We start from the raw sequence: 15,410 nt of genomic DNA, 5'->3' as shown, positions 1-15,410 counted from the left end.
CATTTATCTAGGTTTAACATTTAAACATTGTTATATGTTTGAACTGTTTTAGATCTATAGATTTTATTTTAGGCAAGTTGTGATGATTTGAGAAGGCTAAATTGATCAAACATATGCTCACTGTCTGCCTCTGGCCGCTTGGTCGTTACTTTAAAAAAAACTAAAACTTATATTTAACAAACAAAATAATGCTCCAAACGTTTTTCTAAATTAACTTAATAAAAAAACGAAACAAAATATAATCACTTTGCCATTACATACAAAACTGAACAATTTTAATAGCTGAAACAGTAGTAGAAGCTGTTTTGGGAGAAGTGGGAAACAAAGATATGCTCGGGCCAGTAATTCTGATAAGCTGTCGGACACAGGCCGGGCTAAGGCCTGAGCATCTCGGGCCAGGGCCGGGCTAGGGCCTAAAGTTGAGGCCCGTGCAGGGCTCTAGTGTGGTGTGCGGGGGTACCCCTTGGTAGAAATCGCAATCGCGTTCTGGGGGTTTGGGTGAGGGTTGGGGGGGTCCCCCTCGGTAGAAATCGCGTTCCCTCCTCGGTGGGCCCCCCTCCAACGTCGGGCCCTTAGAATCATCCTAACCCCCCCCCTTACAGCGCCCCTATGTACTGCGCATGTCTACATACCTAACACGTACTACGCATGCGCATGACGTCACCGTTTTCAAAGATTCCCGTATTGGGTGTGTACACGGAAATGATAACGGTGGCATTTTCTAAATCGCGTTCCCTCCTCGGTGGGCCCCCCTCCAACGTCGGGCCCTTAGAATCATCCTAACCCCCCCCCTTACAGCGCCCCTATGTACTGCGCATGTCTACATACCTAACACGTACTACGCATGCGCATGACGTCACCGTTTTCAAAGATTCCCGTATTGGGTGTGTACAAGGAAATGATGACGGTGGCATTTTCTGAAACTTGCACTTTGAAACTCGTTTTCAAAAATATGCGTTTTCAGTCCCCAAAACGCCATTGTCGTGTAAACGAACAGGCAAAACGCATAAGTTTCCCATTTTTGGCTGAAAACGTTGTCGTGTAAACAGCCCCTTAGTTACAGCACTTGCAGAGATCGAGCAGCTTTTAATACTGCGATTGTATACATTTAATAAAAAAAAATCTAACTGCCTAATATTTAGAGCGCAAATTGTAATAAAAATGCATTAATCTTCAGCATGACGCGGGCCACAAAATGAATGCAGACAGGCCGCCTGTTGAGTACCCCTGCACTAGCAGAACATCTCTAGCAGTGTGCTGCCAAGTCGAAAGGCTCACCTTACACTGAAAAATAAAGATTAAAAATAAAGATTTCAAAAGAGAGTTATATAAGAACCATTTTTGGTTTTCCAAAGAACCTTTCAGTAAACAGTTCTTAATAGAACCATTTTTTGTGAAGAATATTTAAATAATCTAAAGAGCATTTTTCAAATAAAAAAATGTGTGAAATGGAAAGATTCAATGGATGTTAATGTCAATGCCAATAAAGAAGTGCCGGAGTACAGACTGTACAACTCGCTCTGGAATTTCTTTGCTCAGGTAGTTTGGATTGCATTACTTCCATACTGTCTCCCTGGGTAGTTTCAGAAATTCCCTGATATGCCAGACATCCAACACCAACCCCTTTGTCTTGCAGATGTTCAGCAGCAGGTGGTTTTCCACTCACCAGAAGTCCTCCAGCAGCTTCCTCTACTCTGACTCATCTCCATTACTGATGTGTATACTCCAATGATGAGTCCACAGAAAACATCTGCAGGTGGCACGACCTAGTGTTACACTGCTAGACTAGGACTGAAAAATTTGACTTTCAGTGCCATGGCCTCAAAAACTCCTGCAGAGACGATAACAGTCTTACCTTCAAAAACTTCAGTAGAAACAAACTTCTTCATACTTTCTTTTATACAAGTTTGCAGTTATGCAAGACTGTTCTGCTATTTTACTGTTTATTAGCAGGTGTGCCCTACAGTTCAACCTGGATTTAAGGCTAGTGAAGCCATGTGTGGTCCATCATTGATTAATTTGTGTGTGTTGCATTATTATATATAGCCATCATTAGTTACTGTGATAGTTACTGTGATAAACAGCCAGACTAATTAATGAGAAAGTGTAACATTGTAAGACTTTTGGACCCAATCATGATTACATCACTGTAAATTAATTTAAACCCTATATGAGGGCTGCAGGGGGGATTTTGCACCTCTCTCTATCGCTCTCCTTCAGTCCATATGTCCGGAACAAGCACCTCTTTCATCCACTTGTTCACAAAAGCTTCCTTTCATTCCGTTGAGAGATGGCTTCACACCAGCTCTGTTTCCAGAGTAATATCCAGTAAACACAGTGAAGGGAATGTCAAAAATCAGTGGCTTAGGGGTCAGAGAGAGAGAGAGGGAAAGAGAGAAAGTGAAATAAATAGATCTAACTGTTTGTTTACAGGCATGCACTTGCCAACCTCCATTAGAACATGTATAATGTATGTCTTTAAAAGTGAGTCTGAAAATGACCGCTGGGCTCTGGCTGTGTCTTCACACTTGCTGGTATGGAGGAGTTTTTGGCATGGTCACGCTCATTCTAGGATGTGTACTGACTCATAAATGAGACATTTTGAGGCACCCACCATCCCTGTGACCTGAGCCTGACTCCAAATACATTGAATCCGAGACGGAAACAGAGAACTCTGGGTGGGTGGCCAAAGTGGAGATCAGAATTAGACTGCAATTTTTTTCTTTTCGTCTCATTTTGGCATCTTGTCTGTGTGCGCATTTTCATATAAATTCTGCAAAAAATAAACGCCCTCTCACTTTCAACCGCTTTTTCCAACACATTTATTATTGTTGGAAAAATAATAAATGTGAAAGTAGATGAAAGTAGATGAAAGTACTGCTCAGAGATAATAAGCCGGGCTGTAGCCACAGGCATAGCCAGAGGAGCTGAACCGCTTCGTGACACAAACACACACATAAACACAAAGATCATCAATTAGAGACAGTACGGCACTGCGCAACCAGACTGATGATTACACGAGTTGTTTTACAGAAAATCAAAGTCTCTTCACTAAGTAGTGCTTCAAATTTGTGTCACTAACCAAATTATTAATTAGTGAACAAAACCAATGACATCAAACCACATCTGATATCCATTCAAGCGCTGTTGAGTTGAAAAAGAAACAATCAGCATGGTGCCAAAGGCAGAAACATTTGTGTGCTAAAAGCCATTTACCTAGTAAAAGCCAATGGGATGTCACACTTCTAAGTGTTAAGTTAGTGTGCACACAATACATATCACCAGCATTTCAATATGAATTCTGTAATGTCATTTCATCGTCATGAATGTCATTAATCATCCATGTCAGTAATTATTTTTTGAAAACTTTGGGTGACTTGTCCTTTGCCATTTTTTTTAATTACGGTAACACTTTAGAATAGGGAACACATATTCACTATTAATTAAGTGTTTTCCCTGAACAAACTACTAATTTGCTGCTTATTAATAGTTAGTAAGGTAGTTGTTAAGTTTAGGTATGGGGTGGATTAAGGGATCTAAAATACGGTCATGCAGAATAAAGCATTAATATGTGCTTTATAAGTACTAATAAACAGCCAATATGATAGTAATATGCATGCTAATAAGCAACTGATTAATAGGTACATTTTGATCCTTAAAATAAAGTGTTACCTGAATTACTTGATTTGTAATATTTTCTGACAGTTTTAGGGCACTATAAAATACATTTTGTTTTAAGTTTTAGTTTTAATGGTTAAATTATGTCAAAAGCATGTCTATAATCTAATAATTAACAATACCATGTCAACAATTTATTAAATTTTTAGTACTGCTTTAGTATAGGGACCAATTCTCACTTTTAACTAGTTTAGCATGGCTTATTAACATATTGGCTGTTTATTAGTGCTTATAAAGCAGATATTCTGCATGACCATACTCTACATCCCTAATCCTACCCAATACCTAAACTTAACAACTACCTTACTAATAATAAGCAGCAAATGAATAGTTTATTGAGGCAAAAGTTGTAGTTAATGCTTTGTTAATAGCAAGAATTGGACCTTAAAATAAAGTGTGACCACATTTTTTAACTAAAAAATGTAGGGCCTTGTGAATTCAGTTTTATTTTTTCCAAATTCTGTTTTCTGTTTTCTGTACTTTCCTTTATTGGTTTAATACAATTTTTTATCTAATGCATAATTAGATCTAAGAATAATTAGATTTCATGGAACTTCAACAATTTAAGAATTTATTTTTAAAAGTTACAATAATAGGGACCTATGAAATGAGTAATAGTAATGTATAACTTCTGATTTGTTGTTGTGAAGACAGAGGTGATACAAAGAGGTGGCATAAAGTCGGGGAAAGTTAGGATGAATCCAGGGACACTGATCAGAGAGGGGTCCCAACAGGGGTTAAAAGCAGAGCCGGACAGTAACTAAGTACATTTACTTGAGTATTGTACTTAAGTACACTTTTTGAGTATCTGTACATTACTTGAGTATTAGTTTTTCTGGGAACTTATAACTTTAACTTCCCTACATTTGAAAGACAAATATTGTACTTTTCACTCCACTACATTTCTATCAAGGTACTCGAAGTAGAAAGTCGTTGCTATGTAGCAGCTTTGAAAGTCAGTGGGTTATTTTTTCCTTCTCTATAACGTGACTTTCTTTCTTTTTCAGACAGTTTATCAGTAATCATTCTTGTAGGGCTACATCAAGTGATTTCCCAGCATTTTTTGAACCTTTACTTGTAATGGAGTAATATTTGACCAGCAGTATCTGTACTTTCACTCAAGTAATGGAGTTGAGTACTTTGTCCGCCTCTGGTTAAAAGTTTAACTTCTTGTGATGCAGTATTATAAATGCGGCTCTCATAAGCAAAGTAATGATACGTTACGACGTCAAAGACGTCCGTCTTGTACTTATATAGAAAAACTATTTAAAAGCAGGGTCACCAAATCTGACAAGGCAGCACTGAAATCTGTTACTCGCCTTTATTTTACACAGAATGTTTGTAATGTTCTCCATATTCACTCTGGTGATGTCTAACCTCCTCTATTTTACATCCCAATAAGCATTTTGCTCTGATGTGAACAGTTGCAGATATACAGCAAGGTCAACAATTCCGACAAGGCAGCATAACAGGTTACCAAAATCTGTTACCCTCCTCTATTTCACACTGAATGGCTTTAATGTTACCCAAATTCACTCAGGTGATTTCCAAACTCTAATGTTTCATACACCAAAGAGCATTTTGTTCTCAGTAACAGATAAACAGCAGGGTCACCAAATTAGCAGAGGCAGCATTTGAAGTTACTGTAATCTGTAACTGCCCTTTTAACAAAGCCTGATTATAGCCATTACACGTCCACAAGCAACACACAAGGCGCGTTTCCATTACCCCTCAAATTGCGCAAATTGAAATTGCGAATTGAAAATACTAAATGGAAATGCGTCAATTTCGCAAAAACGCCCATATATCGCAAAAAAGTTTTTACGCTCGCATGAGGTGGTTTTTCAGGCAATGCAAATAATTCACAAAACTGCAATGGAAATGGCTTTTTCGCATTTACAGGTCACATGGTGTATATGTAAAAAGCCATATGATCATTCTTCAATGTACTATAACCTCCAAGAAAACATCATACGTGGCTGCTCTCCAGTATAAGGGGCTTTCCCTACCATTAATGCTTAGACAATTTACACTGCACACGTCTGTGGTGCAGTGTGTCTCTGATACGGCCACTGAAGCTGATTGCGGCCACAATGCTTGTGTTTATTCCAGAATCCAGCCGCGCGACGCACGTTTCTGAAGCGGCTCTCAGTGCTGCTTCTGTAAAGATACACGCATACGCCTTCTTTGAATAAATATAGCCAAAATCCGTCAAAATCAATTCAAAACACTGCTACAAAAACCTGCTTTTGGGAAACAGGAATCATTTTGATAGTCAATGTTTGTTACAGTATGCAGCATAAATAGAGGGGTGCAGATACAGTAAAATTCAGCAATAAACTTTAAGAAAAGTTTACTTTCATTACACTACTGTAAAGTGATCTTACAGTAGATGAAAAGCACTAGAAGATAAAAGTTCAAAAACCAAACAACTGAATATACAAATGCATTGGAATATACTGTCAGTTACTGTAAAGCAATAAATACAATTTAAAAAATCAGCATCTTCTGCCAAGTTGCATTACAGTATTGGTAATATCCTTTTTTGTTATACTATAGCAGTTTCTTAGTCTTCTGACAAAATATTTTCTCTGCATCCCCTAGACCAGGGGTAGCAAGTTCGGTCCTAGAGAGCCGCAGTCCTGCAGAGTTCAGCTCCAACCCTAATCAAACACACCTGAACAAGCTAATCAATGTCTTCAGGATTACTAAGGCTATATGTAGGTGAGTTCTTTTTTCAGGGTTGGAGCTGAACTCTGCAGGACTGCGGCTCTCTAGGACCGAACTTGCCTACCCCTGCCCTAGACAGTCGACTCTCAGTTCTGCACAAATACATGTAAGAAGTACTTGGCTACAAATCAATTCAACAGTTATGAGTTTGAAGGTGTGTGCTACAGTATTTACAGTACAAAGTATAGTGAAAGTTCTCTCATCTGAAGTACTGCTACTACAGGGGTAGGCAAGTTCGGTCCTAGAGAGCCGCAGTCCTGCAGAGTTCAGCTCCAACCCTGAAAAAAGAACTCACCTACATATAGCCTTAGTAATCCTGAAGACATTGATTAGCTTGTTCAGGTGTGTTTTTTCAGGGTTGGAGCTGAACTCTGCAGGACTGCGGCTCTCTAGGACCGAACTTGCCTACCCCTGCCCTAGACAGTCGACTCTCAGTTCTGCACAAATACATGTAAGAAGTACTTGGCTACAAATCAATTCAACAGTTATGAGTTTGAAGGTGTGTGCTACAGTATTTACAGTACAAAGTATAGTGAAAGTTCTCTCATCTGAAGTACTGCTACTATGTACTGTAATTGTAATGTATAAGTAGTGTAAAAACTCTGTAGATGAGCCTGCAGGCCAGCTTTCCTTATGCTCATTCCATGCACAAGAACATGCACAGCTATAGTGCTTTGTATTTCATCAGGAACAAATTAAATTTGACCTCAACCCCTTCGTTTTTATTTTCATCAGCTGTGCTCTTGTTCATATCATCCTGAGATTCTGACTGGTGTGTCATCAGTTTTGCTACTTAATGATCACACGTGGATAAATGTGTGCTATTTGTGTTCATTTTGTGATTCTTGAGGTAGTTATATTGTGTGTTTGTGTTTTCTAAATGAGAACATGGTTAAACCTGTGCAAAATGATGCCGTTCTTTTGTAGAGTTTTGCAGAAAACACTGAGCAAATTGGAACGTGTGAAAACAAGTGAAATGTGTTCAAAGTTTTGAGAAGCATGTCTTTGTTTCGAGAACTGTATGAATGGTTTGGAAAATTGTGCCAAATGAATCAGTTATAGTGTTTAAGCAATCGAGAAAAACTGTAATATGTTTTTTAAAGCTTTTAAAATGATTAACCGTGTTTTCTTTTAGGCTTGTGCTGCATCATATAAATGACAAAATGCATACATTCAGATCATTCACTCTTTTTTGTTCTTTTGGCTACAATTTGTGATATTATGTTTATTTTTTATTTATTTATTTATTTAATTAAAAAAAAAATGTATTTGGTAGACAACAACTCCATACTTTATAGTGGTGATTAGCTTCTTTTCAATCTCTGATGTTTGTTGCCAAAAGACCTCATCTGACCTCAGAAGCCATCACCAATCAAAGCTCCTGTAATGTTCAGTAAACTTCAGCTGCTTACATTTGTGATTTTAAAAATAGCATAGGCTTTCTTCAGACAAGAAGAGCTCTGATGGTTGGCATGAAAGCCGATTTTTAAAAAATGTTCATCCTTAGCACAGTGCATGGAGAAAAATATGCCTTTGTCCTCCAGCTGTTTGAAACTGCCTGACAAAAGGTTTCTAAATAAGGCAGTGGCTTTATTAAAGAAAATAGTCTTCTCCATTATTGGGGCTCTGCTGTGTTTAAACACTAACAGTGGAGATAAGGTGCAGTAATAATGGATAATGTATGAAACTCTTCTTGCCCTAATTTCAAAGAGTAAATAGATGTTTTTTCCAAACAATTTGATATTACAAAATTAGATTTCTCTTTTATATGCAGTGTAAAGTTAATGTAATAAACAACAAGTGCATGTTTCTCCTGGAGTGGCAATAATTGCGGAGGCTACTGCAACTTGCTGCCATGGTGATGTGGCTCCATTTGAGGTCCAAGATGAGTGGAAACCTTCGCACACATGTAGACCAGCGAAACACTATGGGTTTCGAATCAATTTCAGCCCGAATCCCCATGAATCTCGCCTTGTGAAGATCACAGCCACTGTGAAAAGCTATTCATCTGGGCAATTCCAAGGTTACGTACAAGAAGACCACTGTAGCTCAATGCACGCTATGGGGCTTGGCATGCATCTCCATATTTCATAAACAGATGTGTTGTTTACGGGTGGCAGGGGTGTGTAGACGAGACTCTCTGACCTTGCCATGTCACTGTAATGGTGAAGGTAACAGCTGTTTGGCCATATGGGGGTTTAGAAGAGCCGTTGGTAACTCGTGTTATATTATTTTGCAAAATAATTGTGAATCCTCATATTGCAGATATTTCAGGTGATGATATTTGGTTTGGGGTTTAATAATATATCATAATGTGAGGAAAAAATCCAATTTTGAGCCAATTTTTGAGATTGAATGTTGCATCATTTCTGTTTCAAGCTCAGGGCGGGTTCTAAGACACACTTGTTCTTACCTTGCCACTTGATTTGCTTCTGTTATTCCCACTGGGGAGGGTTGAAGATGAGTTGACGTCCTCATGGAGGCGGTCCAGAAGCCAGAGCAGGAATTCAAGAGCGTCATGCTGGGAATTTCCACGAAACTGTGCACCATATTTAGATACTGTCATCTGGACAAGAAACAAGATAAAGGTCACACAAGTAGTAGTAGTAGTAGTATCAGATTGTCTATAAACAGACAACACAAAAAGTTAAATATGATCCTAAACATGATCCAACTAAACATGATCCTAGTTATTCACTCCATGTATATGATGCTGAGTTATCCAGTGAATCTCTAGAAAAACCAATCCTGGAGTGGTTGAATAATAATCAGTGGATCTGACACACAACAGACAGTTCGTTAGATACTGAGATGCGATAGTGAACAGATGGAGGATGTAAATTGCATTCTGCTATACAGTGAATGATGCGCCTCACTACTGATCATGACAACAACTGTGTAAATTATCACATCTGGGATCACAAAAAAAGTTCTTATGAAATGCATTGGCAGATACCAGCAGCAGTTTTTTTGGTTTGCTTTACAGTAGTAATATTATTTGCACATTTATTTTCATTCAATATGTTTCTAATCAAAAGTTTGGGTTCAGTAAGATTTTTTTTTAAAGAAATTTATACTTTAATTCAAAAGTGACAAAGACGTATAATAAAAGTCTATTTCAAATAAACACTGTTCATTTGAACTTTTATATTTATCAAGTAATCCTTAAAATAACATGGTTGACATGGTTTTCACTAAAATATTAAGCAGCGCAACTTTCCAACATTAATAATAATGAGAAATGTTTCTTAAGCAGCAAATCAGCATGTCTGAATGATTTATGTAGGATCATGTGACACTGAAGCCTGGAGTAATGATACTGAAAATTCAGTTTTGCATCACAGGAATTTATTACATTTTAACATATATTCTTATAAAAAAATTTTTTAATTGCAATAAAATTTCACAATATTACTGTTTTTGTTTGTAGTGTTTATCAAATAAATGCAGCTTTGCTGAGCAAAAGAGACTTATTTGATTACAACATGACTTGAAGGCCACATCATTTAAAGACGTCTTGAAAGTCAGGTGAATTTAAAATCATAACTTTAATGCTGAGTGACATAAAGATTAATTACAGCAGCATTAACCATATAAACGCAATCTAGCAGCTGGGAGCAAACTGCAGATAATAATATGAAGCCGTAGGCCTACAGACTGAGATAACTTAATAATCTTAACATTAGTCATATAGTGAGAAAGTGGGTCATGTGGTCACAGAGATTAAATCCATCTTCAAAAGAATAAAAGCCTAGTTTTCGGAATGGTTTCCTCCACTAAATGCCTCGCCCTCAAAGGAGTTATTCAGAGGAACAACAATTTATTCAATAACTTCTAATTAAACGCATATGACAGAGAAACTGCTATATACTCCTCAAAGAGGTCAAAGGCCACAAGTCTTGTGTTGTGAGAATGAAAATATATCCCAATGCAACCCTCTACATTGCGAGTAAATCACTCGCATATGCGACTAAATCTTACTCTGGGCGACTAAATAATATCTAACATTAGCCATTGGCTAATAAATTCTTAGATTTTACATGCCAGTATGTGTGTGTGAGGCGTTCAACACAGATTTTCACTCGATAAACACGCTGACTGAGCGCTTGAGAGTTTCGCTCTCCGTCAAGCGATCTGTACTATTTGGATGTGCTCAATGGATCATGTCATGTACTCAATGGATGCGCTGTGTGTAGCACGCAGCACACCTGTATTTGACGTACCGTAAACTAGTGTGAAGGCGCACGACTCGCCGTCACTTTACTGATAGCGCAGTGTTTCTCACGCATGCAAAGAGAGAGAGCGAGAGTCTTGTATACCACGCTGAATCGGCACCCTTTAGGTTAAAAAGTGTATAACTATCTGTATATAAAAACAATAAAAGTCTATGTAATGTCCCCATTTAGATAGCTAAGTAAACGTGTGTGTGTGTGTGTGTGTGTGTAAAATAGTATATCAGTTTGGCGGGTAAACAAAAAAATTTACTAGCCAATGTCGATTATATTGCCAAGGTGTGCGTAGAGGGTTGCCAATGTTTAATTTATAACATATAGTCAACAGTGGAGAATGTTGGAATTCTGGTCCTGTGAAATGTCTTTGGCGCATGTGAAAGCTTTGAGAAATGTAGGCCTCCAATTATCTGTGGTATTAAAGAGATGATTCCTGTCATTATTATATAAAGAAAGGCTTCCCTTTCATCAATGAGTGCTCAGCCTGAAGAGGTTTGACTTGAACGTTAGTTTTGTGCAGAAAAGGATGAACTAGTATTAGTATGGAAACAGGTCCTTTAAGGAGAGACTAACCATGAATTGTATTGGTCTTCTTTGCTTTTTGATTAATAAACACTAGTTTATAGACATCCCCCAGCCATATTCTCACAACAATGTTTTGTATTGCATATATAGAGAAATATCCCAGTGTTTTTATATACAGTATATCAGGACAGGAGTTATAAGAAGGAAAAGCACCCGGAACTATCATCCATTAAATAATTAAAAAATAGTATTAAAGAAGTTGGACCGTTAAAATATCAAAGCTTTGATCTTCAAAGGCCTTCTTTTTTGGTCAGCATCTCGTCAGTGAACCCAAATATAAGGATAAAATAATTGAGTTAGACCTCACGAAATTATTTGGAAATGCAATTTTCTGTCTATTTCATATTAAACCATGAATTTCCATTGTTGTTAGTAATGACTAGATAAGGATTTTTAAAAGTCATTTTAAAGACACTGCATGCACAATGAGTAATTTCTAATTATGAGCTTAACTAGGAAAACAAATACAATTTTTACTATTATATTATATTACTTTTTATTTAATATTATTTAAAAAAAAATACTTCCAGGTTTTCCATAATAAATTTCTTTTTTTTTTTTATTATTCTTTTGTACATATAATTTAGACGTTCTTGTCTCAGACGGTATTTTATTACCGATTTCTATATGCCCTTCCTGGCAAGATAAGCCATCAATTTTTGGTTTCCTGTAAAAGAAAGAATGTATATTTTTAAATGCATACATCTTCTAGTTTTATCAACTTTTAGAAGTACACTGTGGAGTACAACATTTTTCATTCATTTCCAATACTGGCACAGTAGACTTGATGACTTAATATATACTCAGATCAGCCATTAACTCTGCTACATTCCCCTTTGAGTTTGACTAGCTAGACATCAGTCAGGAACTATACACAACACGACCTTGTGATCTGTGAAATACCAGCCTGACATCCATCAACCGCATACCAGCTCTACCAACAAGCTCCTTTCCCCTTTAACAACTCGTTGATTTGAGTTCAGTTACACAAGATTTTGGTCTTCGGTTGCATTTGCAATGGCATAATTGAACCAGTCACCACTTGTGATGCTTTCACTGTGTAATTCAGGTCCATTTTAGTCTAATTAGAAATATATTGCACTTTACTACAGCAGATATTAAGTAAATTAAGTTAAGCGCAGTGGGAGGCATAAATTATAGGGTAGAGCAGATTGTTTATAGGTGGATCCCTGTATCTGCGGTTAGGCACTCATTAACTCTCGCAGACGTCTGAGAAGCAGAGAGAGTTTATTTATGTCATCTCTAGACAAGATACTCTGGGCTCTGTCAACAGGAAAAAGCAAATCATGCCTCAGACGGCCTAATGTAAATTTATGACATGCAAGTCAATAGACTATTGTCTTGTGTAGAATCCCAAAATACAGTATACAGTAGATGATCTTTGATTCAGATTCATCCTTAAATGTGTTTTTGAGTAGGCACAGCCTTATATTTTGCCTTGAGTATTCTTGTAATTCTCTATTCGTCTAACATGCAGCCCAGATTGGGAGCCTTCCAGGCAATCATTTCAGACTTTTGATAGTAGGGTGTGAATAGCACTGGGCCTCTGTTTCCCATCAGAGCATCAGGTCTACCTTATGGCTACACTCCCACCTCCTCTCGATGACGCTTTTCCACTGAAATGTTTTCTAGATTTCTCCCACCTGCTAGTTTCTTTAGCTACTCCTACCTCAAGATAAATGGCTTAACCCTGTGAGGAGCTTAAAGAAGCAGATTATATCATAACCGAACTTTTTTCTTAGTGTGAAGAATGTTTTAATAATCTAAAGAACCTTTTTCGACTATAAAGAATCCTTTGTGGAATGGAAGGATTCCAAAGGCTCTTAATGGATCCATACATGTCTGTATGATCCATACAAGTGTTGCTGAATGAATTTGTTGGCAATTTTGACTATATCTTTTATGTAGAAGCAAAGCCTGAACTAATAATCCGTATGTAACTGTCATTGTGAAACATTCATACTAGTAAACCTTCAGCTTTTTGCCATCTGCCCCCTCGGTCTTAAAGAATGTAGCGGAAAGCTCTTTTGTCATCATTCTTCTAGTAAATGTATGACGCTAGTAGTAGAGAAAGTGAGAAAGTGTTTTATAAGACTTGCGTTCCAGATCGCAGTCGACTTTGTGGTCGCTATCCAGTGTGGTGATGTCTTATCTGAGAGTGCACTCTAGTTTTTAAGTTTACACCCTGCTGATAATGTTATCTGTGGAAAGTTTCTCATCCTGATCTATTTTTTACTGAGAAGAGATCATCCCGTGGGAACGCATTTGCTCACATACTGAACAAACTGGCCAGAGAAAGCTCCATGAGCTGATTTTAAGTTATATGTATAGTTGACACCACACATGTCCATGAGTTTCTTTGTCAACACTAAGGTTTTAAGTTAAAATAAATCAATATATAAGGGGATATGTACATTTTAGGTGTTGTCCGGTCACCGTTTCCAAGTTTTTTTTTTTACCATTTTAATCAGAGTTCATTTTAATAGGCTATCTGGCATGGCATTACTTTTTAAAAGTACATTTTCTCAATAAATACATTCTTTTGTCACAAATATGCATGCATAATAATTATGAAGGATTTTGCATGCTCTTTGAAGGCCTTAAAAAGTTAATGCATCAGGCTGTAAAATCTATTTTTAAATGGAACCTTTATAGACACTAGTTTCCTCCATTAACCCCATAATAACGTGAAGAGCATTTGAGCAGCTTGAAATGTATAGCTACATTCCTTAAATACTATGGGATATTTGAGGAACTTTCACAGGATGCCTAGATGATCCTGTACCTGTAATAAGTGGATAAAAGCGTCAGTGACAAAATAAAACAATTACAGTTTACTTGAGTCTACCTTAAACTCAGCCGAGAGTTGAGGAGTGTATTGAAAAGTCCAAAGCGCTCGGACCAAAGTCGCGAGCCGTTCCGTAACCTCTCCTTTCTCCTGCTGACCGTTCTCAATCTTTATAAACCCGTTCATTGCCCTGTGACACAGATCCAGTTTATATCGCTCCAGACACAGATACTCAGCGAGCAGGTCCGTGTTGCTCAAGCACTGCACGACGGCGTTCATGAAGCAGGTGTTCCCGTGATTCTTCAGACCCAGCACGCCTGGCGTTTTATCCCCGTACAGCGAGAACAGTCGCTCTTTCGCGGAGGAAGGGCAGGGAAGCGAGGAACTTTTCCTCACCTGACTGCTGTTGTCTTTTCTCACATGTCCCGAGTTTCCCGCGCAAGGTGCGCTTTCTCCAAACCCACCATCATCCTCCTCAGCATCCGAGCGCTCGGTTGTTTCTCCGCCGTTAGCCAAGCTCCCCAAACTTTTCAAGATCTTACTCACCAAACTTTCCACTGATTTGAATGATTTCCTCCGGAACAGCTTCCCTGTGCGTTTCGTAGACTTCCCTGAATCCTTTTTCGCTTTCTTGTCGCGTTTATCCATACCTCTTGCTTATTTCCCTCCGGATTACTAAACCGTTCAAGCACGCGGAGTGTTTTTATCCTCACCGGATGCAGCGTCGGTATCCAGCATTGTGGACAGCAGTGGATTCACGCGCAGCAGATGAGCGCAGAGATTTTCCTCACGCGCGCCGTGAAGGAGTGATTGACAGGCAGCGCGGTCAGAACGGCAACTCCCGTTGCGTTATACCGGCAGGCGGTTTGGAACGAACGAATGATTGACAGTTCTCCGGTAACGGCGGTAAGCACGAGCGCTCCTAGAACTTCATACTTGCGGGAAGCTGCGAGCGATGGAGTGATTGACGGGCAGGCAGAGCTGTCAGTACGGCAAGCCTAGTGATCAGTGTACGAATTATAGCCTACATTGCCTTTCAGGGATTTGACTATTTTAAAGGAATTACAGTTTTTTAGAGGAATTTTAAAGGTCCCATATTGTCAAAACTGAAATTTCCTGTCTTTTTTCATGATAACTGAGGTCTAGGTGCTATGTAATTACCATATAAGTTTCAAAACAGTCAGTCCTCAGTAAAATGCACACAGCCTGCATAAAGTAGCTGTGATTTTTCACGAACCATCATGACTTCCGTAAAAGTTGATGTCAGGACTACACAGTCACTGCCTTCAGTCACCACCCCGAGCACCGCCCACAGTCCCACTCCATTTGCCAAACCCCCAGACAACATCGCATCCATGCCATTGCTGAGCAACGACAAC

The 15,410-nt window shown here is 38.4% G+C and overlaps 1 protein-coding gene across 1 annotated transcript in view; it reads right to left on the bottom strand.

Moving 5' to 3' along the window:
- Positions 1-14,968, bottom strand: part of LOC107583297 (ubiquitin carboxyl-terminal hydrolase 43-like) — an 86,516-nt gene extending 71,548 nt beyond the window's left edge. The window contains exons 1-2 of the mRNA XM_016269475.1: positions 14,092-14,968; positions 8,822-8,974 (exon numbers count right to left, since the gene is read on the bottom strand). Of these exons, the coding sequence (XP_016124961.1) occupies positions 8,822-8,974; positions 14,092-14,679 (741 nt within the window). The 5' untranslated portion in view covers positions 14,680-14,968. The remainder of the gene's footprint in view (positions 1-8,821; positions 8,975-14,091) is intronic.
- Between the last annotated feature and the right edge of the window lie 442 nt (positions 14,969-15,410).

This window comes from Sinocyclocheilus grahami, unplaced genomic scaffold, assembly GCF_001515645.1.
Source record: "Sinocyclocheilus grahami isolate Dianchi unplaced genomic scaffold, SAMN03320097.WGS_v1.1 scaffold52.1, whole genome shotgun sequence".
Taxonomy (NCBI): Eukaryota; Metazoa; Chordata; class Actinopteri; order Cypriniformes; family Cyprinidae; genus Sinocyclocheilus; species Sinocyclocheilus grahami.
Note: the sequence above shows the minus strand (reverse complement) of the source record. Positions and strands in the feature narration are given on the sequence as shown.